This window comes from Lissotriton helveticus, chromosome 7 (genome assembly GCF_964261635.1).
Source record: "Lissotriton helveticus chromosome 7, aLisHel1.1, whole genome shotgun sequence".
Lineage (NCBI taxonomy): Eukaryota > Metazoa > Chordata > Amphibia > Caudata > Salamandridae > Lissotriton > Lissotriton helveticus.
Window position 1 is genome coordinate 1,287,470,503 of NC_136068.1, and position 26,311 is coordinate 1,287,496,813.

The 26,311-nt window shown below is 42.8% G+C and overlaps 1 protein-coding gene across 3 annotated transcripts in view; it reads left to right on the forward strand.

The window, feature by feature from the left end:
- LLGL2 (LLGL scribble cell polarity complex component 2) overlaps window positions 1–26,311 on the forward strand; it is an 876,878-nt gene that overhangs the window by 200,440 nt on the left and 650,127 nt on the right. For all 3 annotated transcript variants that reach the window (XM_078654529.1, XM_078654530.1, XM_078654531.1), the window contains one exon: window positions 4,561–4,658. In XM_078654529.1, coding sequence (XP_078510655.1) covers window positions 4,561–4,658 — 98 coding nt within the window. The remainder of the gene's footprint in view (window positions 1–4,560; window positions 4,659–26,311) is intronic.

Sequence of the window (26,311 nt, forward strand, 5' to 3'; positions counted from 1 at the left end):
CTAATGTGATATGATGATATGATAACATGCTACCATGATACTGTTCATGCCCCTTATGGGCCTTAAAGAGGCACTATGCCCTGCTGTACTGTTGACCTGTTGTTGACCACGCTTACGATAATTCTTTGCAAGTACTGATATATTTGGTCCCGACACTGAACCCAAAGCAGTGCTTTACCTGTGTTTAATGTTCTGGCACCAGCGCTGTTTATTGTTTGTTGTTGCCTAACACATTTGGGCTAATTCCTCAGTATTAGGATTGCAGCCTGTAGAATCGTAATTAAGAGTAAGTTGCTTGGAGGCGGCCGACTGGTCGTCATTCCTGAGTCGCCATGTTCTGTTGTATCTACTATTGGGGAGGGAGGGGTGGGAAGTGGGTGAGGGAGGAGGGTGGTGGGAGGTTGGAAGGGAGGAAGGGAGGGGTTGTTTTGTTATTTCGTATATGGTTTTGCTTAATTCTGTCCGCCTTGCATACTAGCTTACATCCAATGTACCACATTATGTTCCGAAGCTTATACTCTGTACCTCTGTATCCTGCATACTGTCCTAGCCCCACATCATGTGTGTCAAAAGATGCTGTCGACTCCTTAAGGGGTTTGAGACTGCTTCCACGGCCTAGTCCTTATGTATACACATGTGTTATGAGACGATATTACTAGTTGCATAGTTGATGGCTGCTGTTATAGACACTCCGATAGGAACGACAACTGTAACTAACCTTAAAATACTATCATTGAATGTAAAAGGACTCAACCAGCCAGTTAAACGCCAAAAGATACTTGACTATTTACGAAGACAGCATGGAGATATAGCCTTATTGCAAGAAACGAAACTGGAAGCAAAGCAATTCCACACACTACGCAATAAGTATTATACTGAAGTGATAGGCTCTGAGGCGATTTCAAAAAAGAATGGGGTGGTAATGCTAGTGGCTAAAAATGCGAATGTGGAAATAGTCTCTAGTGCATCAGATACGAAAGGCAGATGGGTCTCAGCGAGACTACTCAAGGATGACACTGACTTCTTTATCACGACTATCTATGCCCCAAATACACATGATCCGTCCTTCTGGGTAGGCTTAACGAAGCAGATAAACTCCATCCCCGACACAGCAGTCCATATTTTGGCGGGCGACTTCAACCTCCCACACGACCCAATACTAGATAGAGACTCTAAATGCGTCTTTCGCCCGGGGAAGGCCCATAAGGCATTCATGAAACTGTGCAATAGGTTTCATTTGGTGGACACGTGGCGCTTGATGCACCCTGATGGCAGAGATTACTCATTCTATTCCCCACCGCATGACTCGTTCTCAAGAATCGACTATATACTCATATCTAATAATGCGGTGGCAAGAGTTGAGGACGCGGACATTGCTCCCAGATTAGTATCTGATCATTCCTGCGTCTCCCTTACATTGTCTAATATTAAACCGACCACCCGTCAATCTATGTGGCGTTTCAATGACACCATTATCACTGACACAAAGCACAAAGAAACCCTTGACACTGCCATAAAAGACTTTTTGTTATTAAACAAGAGAGGGGACACTTCAGACACCACTCGATGGGATGCGTTGAAGTCCACCATAAGGGGGGTTATTATAAAAATGTCGTCTGCAATTAATAAGAACCGCACTGCAGCCTTGTTAAAATTAGAGGAGGACATTGCAAAACTCCAGCACACATACTTGAGAAATAGAAACCCTGAGGTTCTTACTGAACTGTCCAACCAGAAATACACCTATAACAAACTTATTAGTGAAAAGGCGGGAATTTGGTTAGACAGGAGGAAGCGTTTCAAAATTTGTGACTCGAACAAAGCCGGGAAGGGATTAGCCGCTTATCTTAAATTTAAAATCCAAAAGAATACCATTGCATCCTTACTCGATGACAATGGGACTCCTAACTCTGACCCCACTAAGATTGCGAATATCTTCAAGGGCTTTTACGAGAAACTTTATGCTAAGAACATGCATGTAGACAGCGTAAAAATGGAGAAATACCTCTCCAACTGCACGCTCCCAACACCAACGGCTGCGGAAAGAGACTCCTTGAATGAACCAATCTCTGAATCGGAGGTTATTGGCGCAATCAAGTCTCTCAAAAAGGGGAAAGCCCCTGGGCCTGACGGCTACACAGCACAATTTTATAAGTCCTTTGGCCATATTCTCTCCACCCCTCTCCTAGAGGTCTTTCATGAAATCACCAATACAGGTAAAGTTAAGGGGACTATGGCAGAGGCTGTGATTGCGGTAATACCCAAGGAAGGCAAGGACCACAAACTCCCCAAAAACTACAGGCCTATCTCACTGATAAATTTAGATTGTAAGCTCCTAGCATCAATTCTGGCAAATCGCATTCAAAGAGTTCTGCCGTCTCTTATACATCCCTCGCAAGCCGGTTTTCTGAAGAACAGGCTCTCGAGCGACAATACGAGAATCCTGGCTCATGTCAATGAAAAACTATTTTCAATGGAGTCGATGCCCATGTGCATGACCACAAAGAGGAGTCACTCAAACTTGTGATTAAAGATTTCTTAGAAGAAAAACAACTTGCACACTTTCTGACCCAACACTAGATGGTAGGAGTATGCAAAGCATGTAAATCTACAGCACTACATGCCACAAACAGATGCTTATACATGCTGGACATGATTGCGCCATCTAGTGGTTGAGTCTGGTGATAGTCTCTTTCTTAGTCCTCTTTTTGTACCCTCTTTTCTCTTGGGGCGTTGGCAACCATTTGGTGGTGAGACCTTCCCCAGTGACATCAGAAGTACCACCCCAGAAGTCTCTTTTCTGCCGCTGAAACATGTCAGAGCTCACGGACGGTTGCAGGGGAGCTGAAAGCATGTGCCTACAGAAACAGTGAGGAAAATGACAAGAAAAACTGATTTGACTGTGAACTTTGAGATAAACAGGACAACAGCAAGGAAAACCAAAAATCCAGAATTTTCCTGGAAACTTTGATCACAACAATGTGCGGCCGGAGGATCAGAGTTGGTAAGAGAGAGAGAGAAGGTTGTTCTTGAAGTGCACCTACATGTTCACCTAGAATGACCGCCACAAGGTCAGTAAGCTCTGTTTGCCCAAAGACCACAAATCCAAGGCGCGTGAGGCATGTGCAGTGTTTCTGTCCAAGACCCTCAACGTTGGGCAGAAGCAGAGGGGGGCACATTACGTCATGGTGCAGTCACACAAAAATAAGCCCTCTCTCAAATACCTGGCCCTATCGAGTGACAAAGAAAACCCCAAAGAAACCAAGCTGGCTGGATGGGAAGGGGGCAAGAGCGAGGAGAACGTTGTTTACCTTGAAAGAGAAGGTTCATCAGAAAAGACTCATAGAAGAGGAACATTTAAAAAGTGAATGTAGGTAACACCACAGAACTGCCGTGGGGCTGAACCCAAATCCTCAGACTAGATGTCCTCAAAAACACCCCCAATGCCGAGAGACACTCCACATTCTTAAGGCAAATTGAAAAAACGAGGAAACCCAGAGGTCTAACCACAGAGACTATTGAGAACAAGCCCTTAGACTCCAACTTGACTTTGAAAGAGGATTGGGATTGAAAAACAGAAAAGGAGTAGAAGAGAAAAGAGGCTCCAATGCCAAGGAGAAAGACTTTTGATGGCATTCGACAATGAGCAGCGGGTGTTTAGAACCAAAGGTCGAAGCGCTAGTTCGAGTCTGAAATGTCAGCGCTACTTTAGAGTAAAAGACATTAAACACTTCCTCAACAGATTTCAGATGCACGGCTTCCTGTGTTACTTGAACAAGAAAAAGGCAGTAAGGTCCTCCATCTTAGCTCTGTCACAGTAGATTTATGAAAACGGTCCGGGGCAAGAACCCTATATCTTCAGCCACTACCAGGTGTGCATTGGGAAGCTCCATGTGGATTTTTCCAGCAATGTAGTACTCATCAAAAGTAGGAATTGCACACAGTGTAGCTCCTCTGAGCTTTGAGCCCCAGGTTTAACTCAGGATAGATATATTTCATGGCTCGCAGTTTCTGTCCTGGATTGAGAGCAACTCTCCTCATCCTGGGAGGGAGCATTCTGGGAAAGAAGGGAGGAGATGCTACTGTGCACGTTATTCCCGGGCCCAGCCCTTCCCAGGCTGGTGGAAGAGCTACATTGAAGACACAACTACATTTAAGTGATAGACTTGTTAAGCTTGTGAGGCAACTTAGCTATCCGCACCTATTGATTTGATCTCTAGAATTCTGGTTTGACATGGATTCTAGCCTTTTATCTCCATGTCGCCCCTCATGTCTGCAAATATTCCATTACTTCATGACCTATCTGCAAGCATCACTGACCATGGTGTCTCTGGATGTTCCAGCAGTCTTGGTCCATTCTCCAGATGTTTCTTTATCCCTTCACCTTTCCTGGATGTTAGATTAGACCCAGATACCGAATGCATGTGTTTATTAAAATCCTATCTATCAGTTCCTGTAATTGATTCGGGATCCTCTGATGGCTTTGTTTTTTGGACCCGTTATCACCCTTCTCTTGCAACGGATGCTCTGTTCATTCCCTCATGTATTTTTTTCTTTCAGACAGTGGAGCATGGATTTCCACATCAACCCAGCGCTCTCGCGTTCAGCCCTTCTCTACATCTTATGGCAATCGGCACTCGCTCAGGAGCCATCAAGCTGTATCCTTTCTGTAGTGTTTCCTCAATTGAGTGTGGGTAGGGGAAGGGTTTGGGAGAGGTTTACAAGTTCCAAGAACAATTATTCTGAATAGCAATATCGGCTATCAGTTAGAAATGCTATCGGTGTGGCTGACGGTCTCTGTTTGATCCATATTCAAAGCCAGGTTGTCGGAAACGTACATGGTGGGCAGAGTAAAGTCATTAACTGCATGAGAAAGCCCCTCCTTTAGTGTGTGTGAAGGGAAATCCTTGGGACACAGAGAATGGGGTTTGTCAGCTGACAGACAGTCTGCTGCTGGGCCAACTAGGGCATGAGATGGGTAAGCAAGTGGTATTTTAATTGTAGTCCCTGGAGCAACAGGGGCAAGAGGTGGCTAAGCAAGTGATATATTTGGTCTTAATCCACCAGCTCCATAATGCCTGATTGGAACCCCCCTAAACTGCTGTGCAGTAAATCCAGCATGGTCATGTCTGTAGCAGTTAATGTTAAATGGGACCTCCATCTCTGTGATTGGTCATCAGTTTCCTTCAGTGTCTCTGTCCATTTGTCCGTTGAACATAGACCTCACTATGTCTTTGCTGCTGTGGGCGTCTATTTGGATGGTTTTATCCCTTCAAGTTTTGAATGCTGTTTCAGTGTAACATTGTCCGATTTTGTTTCTCTATTATATGTGGCATCTACTTACTGAAGGTGCATCTGTACTTGTGAAATATTGTGCAAATGACTTTGGTGGATTTATAAGTATGTTTTTTCTGGGTGTGTATTGAATATGTGTGTGCACACACCTTTGTATTTCTGTACTTTGTGACTGTGTCTTCTGGCCCAGTGTGAGTTGTGCCTGAAAGGCCAGAAAGCAAAGGCTGGTGATAAACTTCTGCCTGTGCTTTGTATGTGTTACATGTGGGTGCACGTACACTTTGTAGTACTAGTGCCAGTTTGTCGGTTGTCCCTTTCCACTTTACATTTGCTTGGCTGTGTCCTGTAGCAGTGTATGTCTTGTTAATTGCACTTATAAATCATGGCAAACACCCGGAGGTCCCTTGGCGCTAAGCAGAGCATTAAGAAATGGCCTTACGAGGTAAAAAGGTAGTTTTTGAGACTTTTCCTGAAAGTGAGGAAGGATGATTGTTCCTAGGCAATTTGCTAACACTGGAAAAGATTTATCTCACTTCAAGGACTTGTTGAAATGTGGAGTAGCAAGAAATATTTTGGAAAAACGCAAAAATCTTGTGGGAATATATTTCTGAACTCTGGACCAGAGGAAGACAGGGGAAAGTCCAATGAGGTATTTGTCCACAATACGCAGAGCCTTAAGATAAACTCTTTGTTGGATTTTAAGCCAGTGGAGCTTATAAAAGGCAGGATTGGCCAATGAATAGTGGTGAGCTTTGGTAATCACCTTTTGAGCTTTGTTCTGGATAACTTGCAGCCTATGGATTTGACACTCAGGAAATCTCAAGATAACTACATGGCGTCTGCCTTCCTCTGGCAGGAATTTCAAAACTGGTGTAGCTTATGAAAAATGTCAGATGGTTGTCTAATTTTACTCCTAATGACATAACCACAGTCTTGTGAGTGGAAAACCGATGACCAAGGGACTTAGGGCAAATAGATGAAAACCTACTCTGAGGGTTATTAACAACTATTAAAACTTCAGTTTTATCAAAATTGATATTTAACCAATTCTGATCCATTCTTTTTTTATACTAGTAAGACAATTCATAATACTGTCAATTTAGGAAATGTGATTAAGTTGAAATCTGCTGAGCATCATTGGCTTATTTGAAAAAGCAGCATCCAAATATCCTGTTTAATTTTGCCAGTGGGAGCAAATAGATGTCAAAAAGAAGAGGGGACAGGGCAAATCCCTGAGGGACCCCGTGGCAATGAGGAAGGCTGAGGAACAGGAGTTGTTAAAAAGCACTTTTTAGGTCTCGATGTGCATAGGAAAAAGACCTTAAGCTATTGCTTCAGTTTTTGTTCCTTAAATGTGCACGCGTTCCATTGCCTTCAATGGCAACGTGTGCACGTTTGGCGATTCCCTTGCGGGAGCGAGCTTGACACCATATGTTTGTAATTAACTTACAAACACATGGTGCCCCAGGATCGCTCCCACAAGGGAAATGCTTCGGCTGCACTCCCCTCAACTTTCCCTCTTTTAGCGCGAGGCGCGCACGCTTGTTGTTAAAGCTCGACACCTCTCTGGAGTTGTTAACCGGACAGCCAGCCTATATTTTCAAGTCTCGCTCATAGTTGAGCCTATGCGCTAGTGGTATATGTATTGACCGCTTCTCTGTCCACGTAAAAGTCTTCACCCTTTTGAACAGACTATGAAACAAACAAAAACACTAAAAGAACCAATATTAACTGATTTATAATGTCTGGTAATCTATGCTTCTTTTGCCAACGGTTGAAATGTTTGGTAGGTTTTCTCTCAGCAGAAGACTTTAAAAACTCAATGTCCCAGAATCCCTAGGAGCTGTGCCTATCGGATTCCTCCCAGATTTTCTCAGACTAACTGTTGCCAGACTAGCACTTCAAAAACTTTCAATGCTTTGTAAGTACCAGAGCAGCTATTAGGGAGTAAATCGGCTCTTGTAGATGCACCGCGAATACTTTGTTTATGCATCGTTTAAAGAAAGAATCCAAAAGTAAAATGGGGGTAAAGCCGGCAGCCCTGTCAGATACGGGGATCACCCCCTCAGAGGGAGCCTAGGCGAACAGGGCTCGCGTTCTCTCCTGACTCCAGCTGTGGTAGCTGATGTGGAGCTGCTGGTGTTTGTGGAGTCACTGCAGATGGTCCCCAGGTTGATGGCGGCTGCTGTGGTCGTAGGAGTGCTGCTCGGTGTCGGCGCTGGTGCTCTGCTCTGCTACTTCGTGTTCCTGCACCGCTCAAGAATGAAGGTAGTGTGCTTCCTGACCGGGGCTAACTTTACTGTGGAAAAGCAGCACCTCGTTCAGAATAGCTTGCATTTGACAGATTTTATCCCAGTGAAAATAAGATGGTGTCATTAATGTCTTTATGCGTTCTTCTATCGTCCTTCATTCCTCTCTCTTTGTAAGTAGTAAATACTCTTTTAGATTGCTTCATTAAAGCACATTTTTTATAGATTTGCATATCTGTGCAAATTGTAGTTGATCTTAGCAATACAAAGATTGACAAAACTTAAAGAAAAACAAATATAAACTTTGTCTACAGTTGAAAAGCCGAGAGTGCAGGATTGTGTGTTTTCATTTACAGTATTTCATAGACTGTGAAACAAGGCAGCAGGCAGAATATTAAACAAGCATTGGCATAGCCAATAGGTCTCGCCTGTGGGACCTGACCTCATAAGTGTTTAGTTATCCAGCACAGTATCCTTAGTGCAACAACATCAAGTGTTGCATGGCTAAACACTTATAAGGTTCCAAAGGCGAGACCTATTGGCTATGCCAATGCTTGTTGGGATCTTCCATTGAGAAATGACTTGAACCATTTTAGGGTGCATTCTTTGACACTGAGGCAATTAAAATACTGTGGTCCATAGTGTCAAAGGTTGCTGAAAGATTTAGTCAAATCCGGGCAGTCATAACATTTTTATCTGTTACCATTTTCAAGTCTTCCAGTACCTCTAGAAAGTGAATACTGTGCTATGATTTGATCTAAAGCCAATCTTGGAGTCATCCAAAATCCCATAGTTTTCCTTAAGGGAAGAGAACTTATTTGCCACAATGGAATCCAAGATTTTGGCTATAGTTGCAAGTAAGGTAATTGGTTTTTTATTTAATTTTTTTATTACTGATTTAGAAATAACGGTGCAGAATACAACCATGTGCATCACATCCAATCAGATTTCGAGATTATAATTCAGTACTAGCATCCCAGATATCGGTCCTACCCTTCCTCCCTATAAACTTGTGACATAAATGTATTATCGGCGGTTCATGTCTTTTCTCTGAGGGGGATGTGCAAATATTACCTCTATATGTATTCTATTTCTCCCCTATCTTATCCCATTTTTTGGGGCAACCTCAGTTTATGTAGACTGCTCGTTCCGCCAGCATGCACCAGTCGACATCTCTTTCCCATTCCACCAGTGTTGGTGGGTCTGGGATGCCCCATTTACGGGCGATATTACGCTTCTCTATTATGAAACAGTGGTTGCCCACAGTTGGTCCATGCGGTTAAAGTCAGTAGCGTCCCAGATATTAAGGAGGCCGATCTTAGGGGAGAGTGTTAGAGTGATCCCACTTTCTTTACTTACTACTCTATTGACCTTTCCCCCCAAAATCTGTATCTCTGGACACTCCCAGATTGTGTGATAGAACGTACCTGTTTCCCCGCATCTCCTTCGACAGTCCGTGGAATTGCTATGACCCATTTTGACCAGTGTTGTGCATGTGATATATGTTCGGTGTAGCACTTTCAATATGACCAGTCGCATCCGTGATGGTATGGCTACCTTGCGCGACGAGGACTGTGCCTCCCGCCAGTCTTCCTCCTCTAAGTCACCTACGACAGTCTGCCATCGTGCGTGCAGGTGCAGGTGCAACAATGGGTCTGGATTGTTATTGATTATTTTCCGGTACGTGAATGAAATTGCTTTGCTCTCTATGGGGCCTGCTAGTAATCTGTCTTAGAGTGGGGTGTATTCTGGGATCTCTTGTATTGTTCGTTGTAGCTTCCCGTAATGCATGGCTGATTGGTAAATATCGAATAGTTTATCCTGTGGATAGCTGAAACTCCTTTTGCAGTTCTGTAAATGTCATTCCCCCCCCATCTTCTTTAATAAGTCGCTAACCTGGGATATACCTATGAGGTCCCATTTGTCAAACCCCTTGTATTTACTCAAATTGTCCAGTATGGCAGCATGCCATAATGGCGTCATTTGCGTCAATTTTCCCCCCAACCGAGTTTTGTAGTAGTAGTGTGCCATATGACTACTGTGAGAACAGTGGGCTCGGTAAGCTGTTGTCCCCACTCTTTTGTATACAGTGCCTCTCTATACCCTCCTTGGCCCATTTGCCATTTGTCTAAGTAAGGTAATATGTTGGTAGTTACTGACATCAGGTGGTTTAAGATTCGGTTTCTTTAGCATGGGGAGTGAAAATGCCTACCTTCAATTTTTGATGAACAGAGCCTAAAGTAATAGCGAGAGAGATTCTGAATAATAAGCCTATTGCATTCAAGGATATCTTTTTGGGGCATTTTGATAAATATAGAGTCGCATGGTGAGACAAATTTTAATTTCCTTATGAACGTTTCGAGCTTATTAGGAGATAAAATAAAGACATTTTCCAAGGAGCAATGAGAATTGGTCTTGGAGTCAAGATTAATAAATTCATTGACTTGCTATTGCAGGGAAGCAATCAGTTAAGAGGAACTAGTATATTGTAGAACAATCGTCGTAGCTTGAAGATTTTTGATAATTTTATTGCGCAAAGTTTTATCACAGAAGCTTTGTGTTGTTATTGCTGCTGGGATATTTAAGGGACTAGAAGTAGCGTCATTAACTGCATGCGTGCGGCGGCTTTTTTCGCGCTGCGCGGCTTTTTTAAAAAGCCGCGTTACATTACGAGCTCAGCTCGTCATGAGCGTGCGAGCGGCACAACTCATGACGAGCTGAGCTCGTCGTGAGCGGGGAAGGGGTTAATGATCTTAAAAGTCTGTTTTGTAAGTTTGTTGCAGCTAGAAGTTATTCAATAATGTTGTTTGGGTGTATTATTTATTGCCTTTTAGTAAACGGATAGTTTGTTCTTATTAATGACGTTAGATTCTTTTGTATAATGTATATGCTAGTCCTTTTCACTTGTCTCGCTTCCAGCTTAAGTCTAGTAAGTGCTGCTAAACACCATGGTCAATGTTTGTGTTTTTCTGTCAGCTTGCTTTTAGTCAGTAGTTCTATCATATTCACAATTGGAAGCATTGTGTTAATATATTCCTTATAGTTGTTTTCAGTGAAGTAAGGTTGGGGTGAGGAAAAAGAAGCCCAAGGATTTTGTCAGTAACGCCCTGCCATTTCTTAGAAAAGGAGTACTTATAAGAAGGGATATTTGGCCTGTAGGTGGTTAGGAGTTTAAAGGTCATCCGGCAGTGATCAGTTCAAATGTGTAGGGGATCTGAAGGAGAAGAAATTGAATTGGATAGTGCTGTGATAGCATCTAGTACATGGCAAGCTTGATAAGTGGGCTAATTAATATGTTAATGGAGCCAACGGTCTCTACAATGAGAGAGAATCAAGCTGTTGTAGGATCATTTGTTTTTTCACGCTGGAGGGTTATGGTTGAGGCCATTTGGAAACCTTTCCGGCTCTCCTCGGGTGTTTACGAAAGTGATGGTGGTGGCCGTGGCACATCTTCAGTGCTTGGGGATAACTGTTTTACTCAGAACTTTCATAGATTCACATGCTTGAATCATTCCCCGTCGTCGAGATGGGAGTCCCTGGTATATAAAAAAGCAATGCTTAGATAAGTACAAAACAGAAAAAAAGACCTAGGCCATTTCCATTTTGTGGCCAATACGTCATTATGTAAAAGAGACAAACATTTTCCCTGAGCCAATCAGGACCTCTTACCCTCTGGAAAACTCCTGAGAGAACCTTAGCCCTTCAGATTTTCTACCGCACGTTGTGCTAGGGAGACTCCTTTGAGCTCTGCTCTAGATTTTCTCTTGTTACTTGAGATTTGGATTTTTCATCTGCAATTCTCATCTTTATTGCTGGTTACTGGTTCATCCTGCCTGAAGATGTCAGGGAAGGAGAAAGGGGTTTAATTAGAGCCTGTGCCAGCTGTTCCAAGAAGAGGCTCTATACTGATGACCCTCATTCTGACTCCATTTACTGTCTTTATCCAGACCATCAAGCTAAAGACTGCAAGGTGTGTCATATCTTTTTCAGTAAAACATTGAGGGACCCTGAGGGATGCCTTTTAATATGGCTTCAAAAGCTCAAGGCCAGAAAGGAGGTTATTTCCAGTGACAGTGATGAGGCATCCTCTTCCTTATCTAGGAGGTCCCATAAAAGAAGGAAATTTCCTCATGCTTTTTTCAGAGGAACGTCCCGAGAAAACCCTTAAAAGGACCACTCGAGGGTCTTATAGGCGCAGTCCTTCAAAATCTCCTCATACTCAAGAAAAGGAGAGTAAGGGCCATGCTTCTGGGGATAAAGCTACTAAAAAGGCGGGTTCTGAACCGTCTAAGTCACCCTCTCAGGTCAGGCAGTCCTTCAAGAAGCCTTCGTCAGTACCTCCTGAGGTAAAATCATCAACGAAATCTACATCAACTGGATCGTTGAGAGAACTTCTTCATCGTCAATGACGAAGATTGATGTTTGTTTAGTCCCCAAGAAACCATCAGCGTCTACGGAGGAGGGCTCTCCGGTGACGCCACCATCGATGATTTACCTTGGGATTTTCACTTGGATGGATTTTCACTTTACCTTGCCTAGAAAACAGCGACAATTTTGGACTGTCTATTTCTTAATGTGGATTATATTGTTTACAAAACACCACCGTTCTTTTCCAGATTATATACGACTTTTATTCCTCTAGGGAACAATTTTCAACAAATCTGTGGTTTCAACAAATTTGCATCTTTGAATTTATTGCCGTTACCTGTTAAACCCACGCAACCTCGTCCATGACGACGACTCTTTGTTTTCCTGTTGCCGTGGAAAAGGAATTGCCAGCACCTGTTCCTGGAGATTCTTCAACACGTTGTGACGTCTGAGTGCAGTCGGACATTCCAGGACGTAACCTCGACGCAATTGCATCACCACGCAACGTGACCCCTATGCGATGACGACATCCTTAAAGCCGCTATTTTGAGTTTCTTCTTATTAAAATTCTCGTTGATGCGCACGACTACGCATGCTCATATGATATTTCCTTTCTTCTTTACATCATCGGTGTGCACTAAAACACACAATCATCGCCGATGCACACAGCTGTGTGTAACTTTGGAATCCAAGTCTACAGAATAATTATCGCCGATACGCACATCTATGTGTAGCCTAGGGTAGGTTTTATGCTTTTGTGACACACCCTAGTGCGTATTTAAAAGAAGAACTCAAGATAATTACTTTGTGACACTATTTATTTACATTTTAACCATTCTACAAGGAAATACAAGATGATGATACGCTTCAAACTATTTATTCATACGGTGCTACAAAAGACCTAATTGTGATTACATTGAGATTACATATTTATATTAATATTGTATTTTTGTTGTGCTAAACTCCATTGTTAGAATACTAATTATTTTTATTCTCAATATATGCTATATTGGAGAAATTGTAATTGTATTGTACTCCGGTATTAGATTTCTCATCTTTTCCATGCAATTTGAACCCCTTGCAAAATTTCTCCAATCCAAGGGTGATCCTCCTATCCCCTGGTCCAGGTGGAAGAAGGAATTTTTTACTTATATGAAAGCCATTGATGGGGATAGGATGGGCAATGAGAGGAAGAAGAATATATTACTTCATTGTTTGGGGTCGGACGGGCAAGCTGTTTTTAGAACTCTACCAGTTGTACCGGGGGAATTGGGTGCGTTTAATGAAACTTTGAGTATGGAGACACGTTTTAAACCTACTACTAGCATAGCCTTGAATAGATACAAGTTTTACACTAGATCTCAAAGAGATTCTGAATCGTTTGATAGTTTTTTAACTGCACTTAGAACCCTTGTAGTCTCTTATAATTTCGGTGTCATGGGTGACATGGGTTTTAAGTCAGCTTAAAATCCTTTTCCTCTTACGATCTCTAGCGAACAGATAGAAGCAGGTGGAGTGCTGAAAGTGACACTCTCCTCTCTCGGATGGGGGTTAACAAGGCCCTGAAAAGGAACTCTTCATCATTGCCTTTACTATTATTCTTATCTGGTATGCATTGCTTTATTGTACTATGTTCTGCTCTCTTTTGCTCTGCTCTGCAACTGTTGTGAAGCGCTCCGATACCCTCCGTTCAGGCTAGCGCAATATAAAGCTTCTTAAATAAATAAATAAGAGATCAGATAGTCGTAAATGTTAAAAGTAAAAATTAACAAGCACAATTGTGGATTTTAGGGAATCCCAATTTACATGATACCATAGCTACAGCCAAAGCTTTTAAGCAATCTGAAAAATGGATGAAGACCATTCAGGATGTCAATGCCAAAGAAGACAAAAGCAAAAAGTGTGTAGATGAGATCTGTGCTGTGAACAATTTACCTAAGAATTCTTATCAATTGAACAACATTGACAAATCTATTGTATGTGTTAGGTGTGCAAGTACCAACCATGTAGCATCTTTTGAATGTTGTCCTGCCATAGGTAAGAAGTGTATTAAATGTGGTAGAGTAGGGCATTTTGCCAGAGCTTGCAGAGATTACCGTAAATGGACGATTAACAAAGGGAAAAGTGTTAATAATAGTTCCAATGGAATATCGTCTATAAGAGATATTCACTGTATAGAAAGTGATCCTGTAAATGAAAGAGGGATTGTAGTATCTGTAGGGGATGTATGTTCCGTTGGTGAGACCTTAAGCTCACCAAAGTGTGTAGTTAGATTTCTTTAATGTGATATTGGAGCTGATGGCAGACTCTGGGTCTCCTTGGTCTATCATTACTAAGGATTATTTCTATAAGAAGTTCACTAACATTGTGTCCATGAAGGATTTGTCTCCTCCTGACAATATAGCTAAAAGGTTTGATGGCACTACTATTGAGATGTTGGGGTACATGGCTTCTGAGATCTATTTCAAAGATAGATCTGCGTTCAATAAGGTATATGTAGCAAAGAAAGGTGTCAACGTATTGGGTTGGAGTGACCAGTGGAAGTTAGGGATAATACTTAACCCTTGCAGTGAAGAACCGGTTATGGTAGTGGAAGAAGCTGTTACTTGTTGTGATGTTGAAAAAGAGTTCCCTGGAGTATTTTCTCATAATCTGGGAAGACTTAAGGTTTTACACATGTTATTAAACTGAAACAAGGAGCACTACCTGTCAAACAGAAACTCAGGAATGTGCCTATCAATGTAAGGGAAGAGCTTGGTGAAGTGTTGAAAGCAATGTTGAATGAGGGAGTTATTGAAGAAGTGGATTCATCTGAGTGGGTTTCTCCGATTGTTTTAGAACGTAAGCCTGGCTAGTCCTTGAGGTTGTGCATTGACCTCAGGGCTCTAAATGCCAATATTTTGGTTGATTGCCATCCTCTACCAAATTTCAATGAAGTAGTCAGTATGTGAGGTGGGGCCACTGTTTTTTCCACTTTAGACCTTAGATCGGCTTATCACCAAATTGAGTTGTCTGAAGAATCACGTCACTTGACTTCTTTTATCACTCCCCAAGGACTCTTTCAATTCAAAAGGGTGCCTTTTGGATTAGCATCCGTGGCTTCTGTATTCCAGAGATCCATGTTTCATCTTTCAAAAACATGGAGTCGTGTGTAAAATGTTTCCAAGATGATATCCTGATATACTCACCTGATAAAGGAAGTCACAAAAAGCAATTGATGGAAGTTTGTTCCATTCTCCAGGAATATGGACTAACCCTTAAAAAGAGTAAGTGCAAACTGTTTCAAGATTCAGTCGAATACCTTGGACGCACTCTGTCTAAGGAGGGAGTAGTTTAAAAAAAATCCTTGATTGAGGCCATTCTTAAAGCTCCAGCTCCGGATTCCAAGGACAAGTTGCTGTCATTCACAGGGCTCTGAGAATATTATAGTAAATTTATAATGAACTTTGCTTCAAAGATGGAACCATTGAGAGAGTTAATGAGAAAAAAAAGTTTGTCTGGGGTAAGAAGCAACAAGAGGCTTTTGATAATATCAAAGTTGAGATGATGGCTGCTCCTACTTTGAAACCATATTGTATAGGAAAAAACGTATGTGCTTATAGTAGATGCCAGCCTGTATGGTCTGGGGTGTGTATTGTCACAATGTGCAGGAAAAAGTGAATGGAATGTAGCTTTTGCCTCCCGCACACTTAACCTAACTGAAAGACGTTATGCCGTAATTGAGAGAGAGTTGTTGGCATGTGTTTGGCGAGTGGAGCATTTTAGAAATATGTTTGGAGAGCAATGTTTGTTTTAAAAACAGATCATAAACCTTTAATTTCTATTTTGTTTGCGGGTGGTGGTTTCAATGCCACAGCCCGTATTGTAAGATTGAGGTCTCGACTTTAGGAATACAATTTTACTGTAGAATATGTCCCTGGTAAGTCAAATGTTATGGCAGACTGTTTATCCAGACTTCCTTGTGATGCAGATGAGGTGTGTGAAGATGTGGAAGAAGTTGTTGCAGACATTTCTGAAATTATTTCAGAAAAATTCAGTTCCATTTGTGGAAGAAAGGTATGGATGAAGATGTACTTTTGGGTCAAATCATACAAGATTTGGTTGGCCGACTTAGAATGAAGTGTCCGCTGAACTTTTTCCTTATTGGAAGGTATCCAATGAACTGGTCCTAGAAGGTGATTTTATATTTAGAAAAGAGAAAATTATATCTACGGATCGGAAGGCAAAGTTCCCAAGTCTTGGAAGGAGCTACGATTGTACTTATTTTGAAGCTAGGGAAATACCCTCTTAATGGGAATTAGTATAGACCAATCTCCCTGCTGAATGCCGATTATAAGATCTTTAAGTGTTCTAGCAGGGGAATTGGTTAAGTTAGCACCACAGCTGATCAACACTGATCAAAAGGGCTTCATCCCGGGAGGTATATTCAGGAGCAGACGCTCCAATTAATTGGTAGTATAGACCTGGCAGTGGCCCGGTCGAAACCCTTGGCTGTAGTGGCATTTGATGCAGCCAAGGCTTTCGACAGAGTATGCTGGGGTTACTTCTGGGAAGTACTAAAGATAGTAGTCTTTGGGCCTATTTTTATTCAGACCCTGATCAGTTGTTACCAGGGAGCTTCTGCAGTAATTCTGTTAAATGATATGCTAACAGCAAGTTTTAACATATATAGGGGAACAAGGCAGGGTTGCCCCATCTCGCCCTTACTGTGCGATCTATATATAGAGCCCCTTGCCCAAACGTTAGGATTAGATGAACAGATCACCCCTTTTAGCTCCCATCAATATAGCAGTAAATTGGCACTTTATGCAGACGATCTGCTATTATATACAAACTACCCGGTGGAGGTAATACCAAGGGCTGAAGCCCTTTTAAAGGAATTTGAACAGATGTGATGTGCTGGGACATCAATAATTGGAAGGGTAGGCTGAGCAAAGAGTTTAGATATCTGGGAATCATTATAGTTTATGACTTAGATAATATACCCCTGATCAATCTAAAAAACGTGTCTAAAGAAGTAGACCACCTTTTTTTAAGGTGGAAAAACCTCCCCTTGACAATTTTTGGTAGGGTTAACCTAGGTAAGATGGTCATCCTCCACAAGCTGACATATTTGTTCATTGCTATACCCCTCGATTTTCCTAGTAAGGATATTAGTAAAATCCAGAGCAAAATCGATAGCTTTATATGGGCCAATAAGAGTGCTAGACTGTCTTGGAAGAAGTTGAGACGTAAACTGTTGAAAGGGGGTCTTGCTCTTCCGGATATATCCTGGTATTCTTTTGCCTTTCAATTAAAAAATATACGGATGCTTTTGACCACAACGAATTAAACAAACGGGGGGAAGCTACTGAGAGAAATGGCCAAAGTCAAGGGTGGAGGAGAAGGTTTTCTTCATAAATTTGGGGCACCAAGGTTTTTTTAATAAGTTTGCCTGAAATTTCTAAGAACAGCTCTCAGTTTGTGGAACAGGGTCAGATGCAGATGGGGGATTGGTTACTATTCTGATTTTGCCCCTATTTGGGATTCCCCTGGGACACCTGCCTGCCTGGAAGATAGGCTTGCGATACCAATTGAAAGGCCTGGTATCTCGATCTGATCAGATCTGGTATCATCAGATGGAGTTCACCCGTGGGAATTATTAAGATCTAAAATTGGAAGTTCTTTTTCTAAATTAAAATACTTACAATTGGTTTCTTGGTATTCAGCAGGAAACGAGTCTATTGGTGGTGATTGGGAAACTGAGTTTATTCTTCAAAATTCAAATCCCAAAAAGGAGGTTGCATACTGGTATAGTAAACTCCTTGATGCGGATGACGCGGAACATCCTCCACAATATGCGGCCTGGAACCAGTCACTCTTAAACTCTAAATCTGAAGACCTATTTGATTTATCATTGCAAATCCTATATAAGTTTGTCAAACTGGCATCGCTAAAAAAGAATTATTTCTATGTTCTATGTTATCAACAGATTATATTATACCCCTGTGAAAATAGCTAGATTTCCCCTTTTATTTTCTCTTAAATGTCCAAGATGTGATTTCCCTAAAGCAGATGACATTCACATATTTTATGAGTGTGCTAAACTAAGTACGTTCTGACAGAATGTGGAGCATGTTCTAGGTGGTATTTTTAAAGTTAATATCAATCTGAACCTCACTACAGCGATTTTTGGCATTGATAATGACTCAATGAATCTTTTGCGGCCCTTACAAAGAGGGCTGTTGCTATATTGAATTCTTATTGCCCTATGGGAGATATGTAAAGTCTGGAAAGACCTGCGGCCCCCACTCCATGAAGATTGGGTGAAAGCTGCATTTGCTTTGGCTCGTTTAGATCAGGGGAATTTAAATGATAACAGTACTAATATCTGGGGCATCATGGGGTAGAGAGATGAGATTGGTTGAATATCCCGGGTCCTATGATTACACCAAGCTTTAGACGACAAAGCTGGCCTGGTAAGGCCTACAGTCATTGCAGTTGCAGAAGCCGCAGGTGCCCAGGTTGGAAGAATGGCTTTCTGTCAGATTTGCAGATGCTGAATGGTGAGGTGAGGACGAAAAAAAAAGAAAAGAGAAATGTATCCCACCTTTGTCTCTTCGCAGTCAAATTTTAACCTCTAGTCATGAAAGTCACTTGGGAATGTCTTCTATGAAAAGACTCTTAAGATCTATTTTTTGGTGACCAGTTTTTAGATAGATATGTGGACAGAGTGGTCAGAGAATGCCCTGAATATGTGTGTAACGAGAAAATGTACAAATGTGATCTAGCTCCTCTTATTCCTGTCAAATGGCCGATTTTCCATGGCAAAGGGTAGGATTAGACATTGCAGGGCCATTTAAATTTCTACCTCAATATTGTAGGTTTGCCATAGTAATGGTAGATTACCATTCTAAATGGCCTGGAGTAAATTTGGTTCCACATGCCACCACTGAGAGTGTAATTACATTTTTAAAAGAAGTGTTTGCCAGGGAGGGTTTTCCTGAGGTTCTTATCTCTGATAATGGGGTACAATTGAAGTCTCGTGAGATGAATGATTTCCTCAATTTTTGTAACATTAAGCATGTCACCATGGCATTGTATGAACCACAAGGAAATGGCCAAGTTGAAAGGTATAATAGAGTTCTTAAACAGGACATATTATGGGCACGCAATTATGGTTCAATCTGGAAGGATAAATTATGAAAAAAATTATGGTTGTACCGTATAACTCCTCACTCGACTACTGAAATCTCTCCCTTCTGGGAACCAGTGTCTAAACTATGTCCATGATGGGTCAGGAAAGTCATGAACACTCATGATTCTGATATTAGCCAAGTGGATGTTGGTCAAATAGTCAAACAAAAACAAGAGAGAGGTAAATTATATTATGATTCACGTATGAAAGTTAAAGTACCTCATTTTGTGACTGGCGAGTGGGTGAGAATTAAGCAACCTGGTTTTGTTTCTAAAGGTGAAATGAAATTTGGAAAACCCATCAAGATTGTTAAGGTCAATCGTAACAGTGTAGTTACTCAAGATGGGAAAGTTTGGATTGTTAAACGTGTTTCAAAATGCATTAATCTAGCTTCATAATTTTCCTAAGGAGAGAGATGTGTTGCATTATATATAATAATTTTACACTGTATTCTTTCCATGTCCCCTGTCCCTTTAAATACCTTGCATATTTTCAATGTCAGTGCATGCTTTGCAGTTTATGACCACGTATACAGTTGTTGTAAATATCATTCTGCTTTGGGTTTCTCTGCATGTAGTACTGTGCCTGATCCATTAAAGCCTTCCTGCTTTACTTCTGGATTTATTGGATTATATTATAAGAATTTTTCACAATGTCCTCTTGCATCCCTCTCGTTCTGTTCTGCCAATTAAGGAACGACAATGGCGTCTGGCGGTGGGATCCTTACAAGACATTATCTCGATCACACCAGCCACGGTTCAGGCAGTAGCCTGGTGGACCCAACGATCGAATGTCTCAGTAGGCCTTTCCTTCCTCACCGCACCAGCTCCACTGGTTACTACTACTGATGCATCCCTGGAAGGTTGGGAGCTTTTCTTCAAGACCTCCAGGTCAGCAGTCGTTGGACGTTTCAGGATCAGCAGCTCCACATCAATCTGTTGGAACTCAGGGCAGTGAGGTTAGCATTGCTGGCTTTTCTGCTGAGAATACGGGGCTCGGCGGTGCTGATCAGGACAGACAACACAGCAGCAATGCATTATCTCAACAAACAGGGTGGTACGATATCGCTTCCTCTGTCTCAGAAAGCCCAGAAGATCTGGAAATGGGCAGTCCAAAATGGGATATCCCTAAAAGCAGAACACCTTCCGGGAGATCAAAAGGTCAAGGCAGACACTCTGAGCAGGCTCAAGTCAACCTGCCACGAGAGGGAGATCAATCAGGAAATTCTGGAGAGTATATTTCTGAAGTGGGGAGAACCAACAGTGGATCTCTTTGTGACGGCTCAGAACAAGAAATGCCGGTTCTTTGCAAGTTCGCTTCACCAACTGGGATCGTGGGGAAATGCGTTTTTGATGGCATGGGCAGGCGTCTTTGCCTACGGCTTTCTTTCGATTCCCCTTCTACCACGTCTTCTTACAAAGATCAAGAGAGCCGTACAGAATGATCCTGATAGCCCCATGGTGGCCCAGACAACACTAGTTCATGGCGCTTCTCCTATTGTCGGAGGCTCAGCCGATTCTCCTACAATCAATCCCATCTCTCTTGACGAAGTCCCAGGGACAAGTACTTCATCCGGATCCGAAATCACTATGTTTAGCGGCATGGCTCCTGAATATTGTGAATTTCAGCATTTGAATCTTTCATCTGAATGTAGGGATATTCTATAAAAGGCCAGGGCAAAAAGTACAAATTACACTTACGGGATGAAATGGAGAAGGTTATGTTTATGGTGCCAGGAGGTTAATATTCATCCTCTGAGATCTGCTGCTCTTCAGATTATTCCATATATCCTGCTCTTGGCAAAATCTGTATTAGCTCATGCATCTAGAAGAGTTCATATAGCTGCTATATCATTTTACTGAAGAGCTTCTTCGGGACCATTGTTGTGGTTGGAGAGACTCATCAAGCAATTCATGAAGGGGTTATTTTGAACCTTTCCTTTAGTAAAGCCTCCACCACCTCTGGCAGCTAAACATAGTTTTATCACAACTAATGAAGCATCCCTTCAAACCAATTCACAGGGCAGATCTTAAATTTTTCTCTTGGAAGGTGGCTCTTCTCATAGCTCTAACTTCGGCCAGGAGAGTGGGGGAGATACAAGCTCTCACCATACAGGAACCTTTCTTACAGTTCAAGGAGGATCGGATAGTCCTTAAAACGAATCCAAAGTTTATACCCAAAGTACCATCAACCTTTCACTTGAATGAGCCTCTGATTCTGAAGAGGTTTTTTCCTCAACCGACTACTGCGGCGGTAAAGACTCTCCATTCGCTGGATGTCCAGCACTGTCTCAAATTTTATTTACAAAGAACAAACCCTTTTTGCAAGTCATCACAGCTCTTTGTATCCTTCAGTGCACCCAGTAGGGGTTTTCCTCTATCCAAAAGGGGAATTGCCCGATGGATTTCCAGTGCAATACAATATTGCCATCTGGCGGCAGGGAAGCCGTTGAATGCACAGGTTCGTGCTCATTCTACAAGAGCAGTGTCTACTTCCAGTGCGTTGTTTGCTGGAGTACCTATCCAGGACATTTGCAGGGCGGCTACCTGGAAGAGTGCGCACACCTTTACCAGGCATTACTGCCTGGATGCAGACGCGGATAAGGATGTGGCAGTGGGACAAGCGCTGCTGAGAAACCTTTTCCAGTGACGGTGAGCCCTCTTTATCGTCCATCCTTCCTATATACATTGCATGTTCACATTTTATTTTAAATGCTTTTTCTTGTGATATGTTAAGATGGATATACATTGTTGTTATTGTCAAAGATTGTGTAGGCTATGCGATGCCTGCGGGTTTTAAGATGAAGCATATGTATGGTGCAGTTTCAAGACGCATTCTGGCTTATGTCCGGTTCAGGCACAATAAAATGTGCTACTTACTGCTAGCTACTCTGATTCAAGCGTGTGAATCTATGAAAGTTCCAATACTGGAGTAAAAAAAAAGTTACTTACCTGTAACTGTAGTTCTCCAGTATTGGAAACCTTCATAGATTCACATGCGACCCACCCTCCTACCCTGAGAGGCTCACCTTTTGATTTTTTTGCACAAAAGTTATCTTTTTGGTACAAGTGCTTGAAAATCTGAAGGGCTAAGTTTCTCTCAGGAGTGTTCTAGAGGGTGAGAGGTGTTGATTGGCTCAGGGAAAATTTTAGTCTCTTTTACATAATGACTGGTATGGGCTACAAAATGGAAATGGGCCTAGGCCTTTTTTTCTGTTTTGTGCTTATCTAAGCATTGGTTTTTTATATATCGGGGACTCCCATCTCAACGACGTGAGAATGATTCAAGCATGTGAATCTATCAACGTTTCCAATACTGGAAAACTACAGTTACAGGTAAGTAACTTGTTTTCTTCCTCTACGTCGACCACTAGCTGTTGAAGGCAGACTCCCCTCAGTCAGTTGTAGACCACATGGAGATGACTGCAAACCTTCTGACATCACTGAGGTTCTCGATCAAAGAGCCAAAGGCACGCCTCACTTATTTACAAAGATTTCCTTTCATAGGAGCTATCTTAGACAAAGCTGTGCAGAGCCTTTCACCTGCCACAAAAAGTCCAAGACATATGAACTATGATCCCAATATTTCAGACTGTTCTGAATCTCGTTGACAGTGGCTGTGAGGCTTCATGTAACCTGCTTGTCCATTTCATGTGGTGTTATATTTAGGCTCTGCAGTGGGATCAGAAGCCTCAGTGGGCCCAGCGCCATGGAAATGTAGGATGTAATTTCTGGTTCAGAAGACGCTGCACAAAATCTGCAGAAGGGACTGCTCGACCACAATGTGACCAGCAGCATATCCCTTCAACATTCAGAGCTTTAAGTGGTGATGGGTGCACCACTGCTGGGTTTAGGAGATCATCTGGGAGAGGTGAAAAGTAAAGCACTCTCTAGAAGAAACCTGGCACGGCTTGGCTGTTGGAGCTTCGGCCGTTTGCCCGGCATTGAAAGCGCATCTTTCCCTCCATCAAGGGAAAGTTAGTTCAGGTTCTCATGGCAACATCACTGTCAAGTGGTGCTGCAACACGCAAGACTCAGTGAGGTACTGGGTCCTGTGCCAGGAGTTGGTGCTCCTGAATTGGCTGGGGCATCAGGACATCTCCCTGATCGCAGTCCACATTTCATTAAATGACAAGCTCTGTCATTGGTGTCTGGTGGATCCTGAATGGCGGTTGCACCCTGAAGTTGAGCAGGGCATCTTCCAACATTGGAGAAAACCCTGGCTGGAGCTTTTTGCCACCGTCCAGAATGCGCTGTGGTAAAGCTTCTGCATGGTGGAGTTACCAAGAACAATTTCTTTAGTACACCCATTCGGACTAGAGTGGAGCATAGAATTCCTGTATGCCTTTCGGCTTCTGCCACTCCTGCTCTAAGGACTGAAGATCATCAGGGACAACCGGGCCCAAGTAATCCTAGTGGCTCTGAAGTGAATGGTTCCTGGAACATCTGAGCGTGAATGGTTCCTGGAACATCTGAGCATGAGCATTTGACCTCTGATCAGGCTGCTGCTTTGGGAGAAGCTTCTGTTGCAGCAGCATGGCAGGGTACTATATCAGAATGTGCATGATTTAGCCCTCCATGTGTGGTTACTAAGTGGCAGTAGATGACTGAGTTCACCTTTTTCTCTAAATGTCCATTCCCACATCCTCCAGCTGTCGGGAGCGAGCAGCGGCGTGCAGGCTGCCAGCTGCATTCTTCCCTTGTCGTACAAATTAAATATAGCGCAGTCACTTTCACTTTCGCGGCCAGGCATGCTTGTCTTACACACTTGTCTGTGGTTCTGTTTCATGTTCACTCCTTTATTTGTTTCTCACACTTATTAATTGGTCACACTATCTCCCATTGGTTTATTTGACTGCAACCATGTTATTTAATTAAGTCATCGTCTAAAAAGACAGCGAACGCCTGCAAGGCAGGCATAGTCATGTCAGCTTAGCAGACTGCCGCACTTCCGGAGCGTATACCATGGCACACTACGCTTCCACTTCCGGAGCATTACCAGTGTGTATACCATGGCACACTAGGCTTCCACCTCCGGAGCATTACCCGTGTCTATACCGTGGCACACTAAGTTTCCACTTCCGGAGCATTACCGGTGTGTATACCATGGCCATTACGCTTCCACTTCCGTAACATTACCAGTGTGTTTACCATGGCACACTACATTTCCATTTTTGGAGCATTACCGTTGTTTTTATCATGGCACATTCCGTTTCCACTTCTGGAACATTACTGGTGTGTTTACCGTGGCACACTATGCTTCTGAAGCATTACCGGTGTGCATACCATAGCACACTATGCTTCCACTTCGATTACTGAAAATGCTCCACTTCCAGAGCATTACCAGTGTGTTTACCATGCCACACTACGCTTCCAGTTCCGGAGCTTTACCGGCGCGTATACCATTGCATACTACGCTTCCACTTCCGGAGCATTACCGTTGTGTATACCATGGACACTATGCTTCCAATTTCGGAGCATTACCAGACTATACCATGGTACACTAGACTTTTAATTCCGGAGTACTACAGGTGTGTATACCATGGCACACTACACTTCCACTTCTGGAGCATTACCGGTGTGTACACCATGGCAAACTACGCTTCAACTTTTGGAGCATTACCGTTGTGTTTATCATGGCACACTACGCTTCCACTTCTGGAGCATTACCGGTTTATACCATGGTGCACTAGGCTTTTACTTCCACAATATTAACGGTGTGTTTACCATGACACACTACGCTTCCAGTTCCGGAGCATTACCAGTGAGTACACAGTGCACACTATTCTTCCAAGTCCAGAGCATTACCGGTGTATACCATGGTACAATAGGCTTTTACTTCCTGAGTATTACCAGTGTGTATACCATTGCACACTATGCTTCCACTTCCAGAACTTTACCGGTGTGTATACCAAGGCACAGTATGCTTCCACTTCCGGAGCATCACCGGTGTGTATACCATGGCATACTATACATTTACTTCCGGAGCATTACCCGTGTGTATACCATGGCACATTGTGCTTCCACTTCCCGAGCATTACCGGTGTGTATACCATGGCACACTACGCTTCCACTACCGGAGCATTAACGGAGTGTATATCATGGACACTATGCTTATAATTCCGGAGCATCACCGGTGTATACCATGGTACCATGGCACACTAGGCTTTTACTTCCGGAGTATTACCAGTGTGCATACCAAGGCACACTATGCTTCCACTTCTGGAGCATTAAAGGTGTGTATACCATGGCACACTATGCTTCTACTTTTGGAGCATTACCTGTGTGTTCTTCCATGGACACTATGCTTCCAATTCTAGAGCATTACCGGTGTGTATACCATGGCACACTACGCTTCCACTGCCGGAGCATTACCGGTGTGTATATCATGGGCACTATGCTTCCAATTCCGGAGCATTACCGGTGTATACCATGGTGCAATAGACTTTTACTTTCTGAGTATTACCGGTGTGTAAACCATGGCACACTACGCTTTCACTTCCGGAGCATTACCAGTGTGTATACCATGGACACTATGCTTCCAATTCCAGATCATTACCGGTGTGTATACCATGGCACACTACGCTTCCACTGCCGGAGCATTACCGGTGTGTATATCATGGACACTATGCTTCCAATTTCGGAGCATTACCGGTGTATGCCATGGTACAATAGACTTTTAATTCCTGAGCATTACCACTGTGTATACCATGGACACCACGCTTCCACTTCCAGAGCATTAACTGTGTGTATGCCATGGCACACTAGGCATTTATGTCCGGAGCATTACCTGTGTGAATACCATGGCACACTATGCTTCCACTTCCGGAGCATTACCGGAGTGTATACCATGGACACTATGCTTCTACTTTTGGAGCATTACCTGTGTGTTCTTCCATGGACACTATGCTTCCAATTCTAGAGCATTACCGGTGTGTAAACCATGGCACACTACGCTTTCACTTCCGGAGCATTACCAGTGTGTATACCATGGACACTATGCTTCCAATTCCAGATCATTACCGGTGTGTATACCATGGCACACTACGCTTCCACTGCCGGAGCATTACCGGTGTGTATATCATGGACACTGCTTCCAATTTCGGAGCATTACCGGTGTATGCCATGGTACAATAGACTTTTAATTCCTGAGCATTACCAGTGTGTATACCATGGACACCACGCTTCCACTTCCAGAGCATTAACTGTGTGTATGCCATGGC